The sequence below is a fragment of the Berghia stephanieae genome, chromosome 3 (assembly GCF_034508935.2).
Source record: "Berghia stephanieae isolate SIO BIC M18660-M18661 chromosome 3, UCSD_Bste_1.3, whole genome shotgun sequence".
Lineage (NCBI taxonomy): Eukaryota > Metazoa > Mollusca > Gastropoda > Nudibranchia > Aeolidiidae > Berghia > Berghia stephanieae.
In genome coordinates this window covers 77,696,231-77,698,008 of record NC_088362.1, presented here as the reverse complement: position 1 = coordinate 77,698,008, position 1,778 = coordinate 77,696,231, and the positions used below count along the sequence as shown (strand labels likewise).

Below are 1,778 nucleotides of genomic sequence, written 5' to 3'. Positions count from 1 at the left end.
CGAGGTGACTGATTGGTTACGGCATTTCAATGTGACCTGAAAACCCCTGCTTCAGACAATTTCATTTTTTTTCCTTGGGCAAGATCATTAACCTCCGATTGGCTCACTTTGGACAGCAAGGGCGATTCTTGTTGACATCAAGCGTTTGTTTAATGAATTATCTTTTTTCCTTCGTGGAATGCATTGGTGACGACATCTAACAAGCCGCGCGGAAGGGTTTAAATCTTTTCTAATTCATCCAACTGGCGGTCTAAAAACAATAACAACGAGCTGAGTGACGCCAACTGCATTCTTTTTATAGAAGGAAAGAAATAAACATCACTCAGCTCTTTGTTGTCGTTTTCAAAGAGCCATTTCGATGATTAGTTCTCTTTAAATTATATCCATCAGACTATAATAGTTTTGTGTGTTGGTTCGTTATATACGGCTGGCGGATGTTGTGAGTATTTTACCTAAACGCGTAGCATCGATAAGATAAGCTTAAAATTCAATGTCGAGCATCTAGGTCATCACGACATAGCAATATTTTGAGACAATTGGTGTCGAATGTTGTAAAAGAATCCATAATTTGATTACAATTACATGATAATTGATATTTGTTTTTTTTTATTTTTTATTGTGGATTTTATTAAATGTTTGCTTTCAAAATCTCCGTTATCTTGAACTTTTTGATAATAATTATGATGATGCTATTGTTTTGTTGTTATTGTTGTTGTTGTTGTTGATGATGATGATGATGATGATGATGATGATGATGATGATAACGATAACGGCGACGACGACAGCGAAACATGAAGTCAGTTTTCTATTGAGTTATCATTAACCTAGCGTTTTGTAAAGCTCATTTATTTTGAAATTTGTGTTAATGATAACGATGATGATGATGCCGTTGATGATAACGATGATGATGATGATGATGATGATGATGATGATGATGATGATGATGATGATGATGATGATGTGATGATTATGATAACGATGACGGCAACGACGACAGCGACACACGACTTGAATTTTTTCCGTTTCGAAATGTCAGTTATTTTACAAATTTGTGATAATGATGATGATTATGAGGGAAATGTTGATTATGATCATAACCACGATGATGATAATGATGATGATTATGATGCTGGAGATGAATAACATAAAACCTCTTTTGACTGAGATTGATTACAATGTTGACGGTGAGAAATATAATAATGACAGAGAGTGGTTATATTGATTAAATGATGATACGGATAATGACAATACTGATGATGATGATGATGGTGACGATAATAGAATAGTATTAATATTAGCCATATGACTTACCCGGTGGAGTCATATCCACTTGTGACTGTTAGTTTGAATTATCCATGGCAAAAAATTCGAACCTGTCGTCCTTCGGAGAAGAACAATATTAATCAAACCAGTGTAAGTCTGTTTGTTTGGTCTTACGTGTATTATGAATAAATCTTATTTGACACAATCTTAAGATTACACAAAGCCGAATGGTCTTAGCGTAAATTAATGCTTTGCATTCATGTTAGGAGTTATTCATACCCTGTCAATTAATATTAAGAGATTCTCAGAATAAATGATGCAGTCTAGTACATGTTTTTGTTAAAAGGTACTGCCCTTTCATTATTATTTGTTATCATTCATTCATTATTGCAATCATTATTATTACTTTTATTCTTCTTCTTCTTCTTCTTCTTCTTCTTCTTCTTCTTCTTCTTCTTCTTCTTCTTATTATTATTATTATTATTATTATTATTATATTATTATTATTATTATTA

The 1,778-nt window shown here is 32.7% G+C and overlaps 1 protein-coding gene across 1 annotated transcript in view; it reads right to left on the bottom strand.

Annotated features, from left to right (window-relative positions):
• The window catches only part of LOC144968512 (uncharacterized), a 78,041-nt gene extending 76,498 nt beyond the window's left edge, over window positions 1-1,543 (bottom strand). Inside the window, exon 1 of the mRNA XM_078906965.1 lies at window positions 1,312-1,543. Coding sequence (XP_078763091.1) covers window positions 1,312-1,324 — 13 coding nt within the window. The 5' untranslated portion in view covers window positions 1,325-1,543. The remainder of the gene's footprint in view (window positions 1-1,311) is intronic.
• Between the last annotated feature and the right edge of the window lie 235 nt (window positions 1,544-1,778).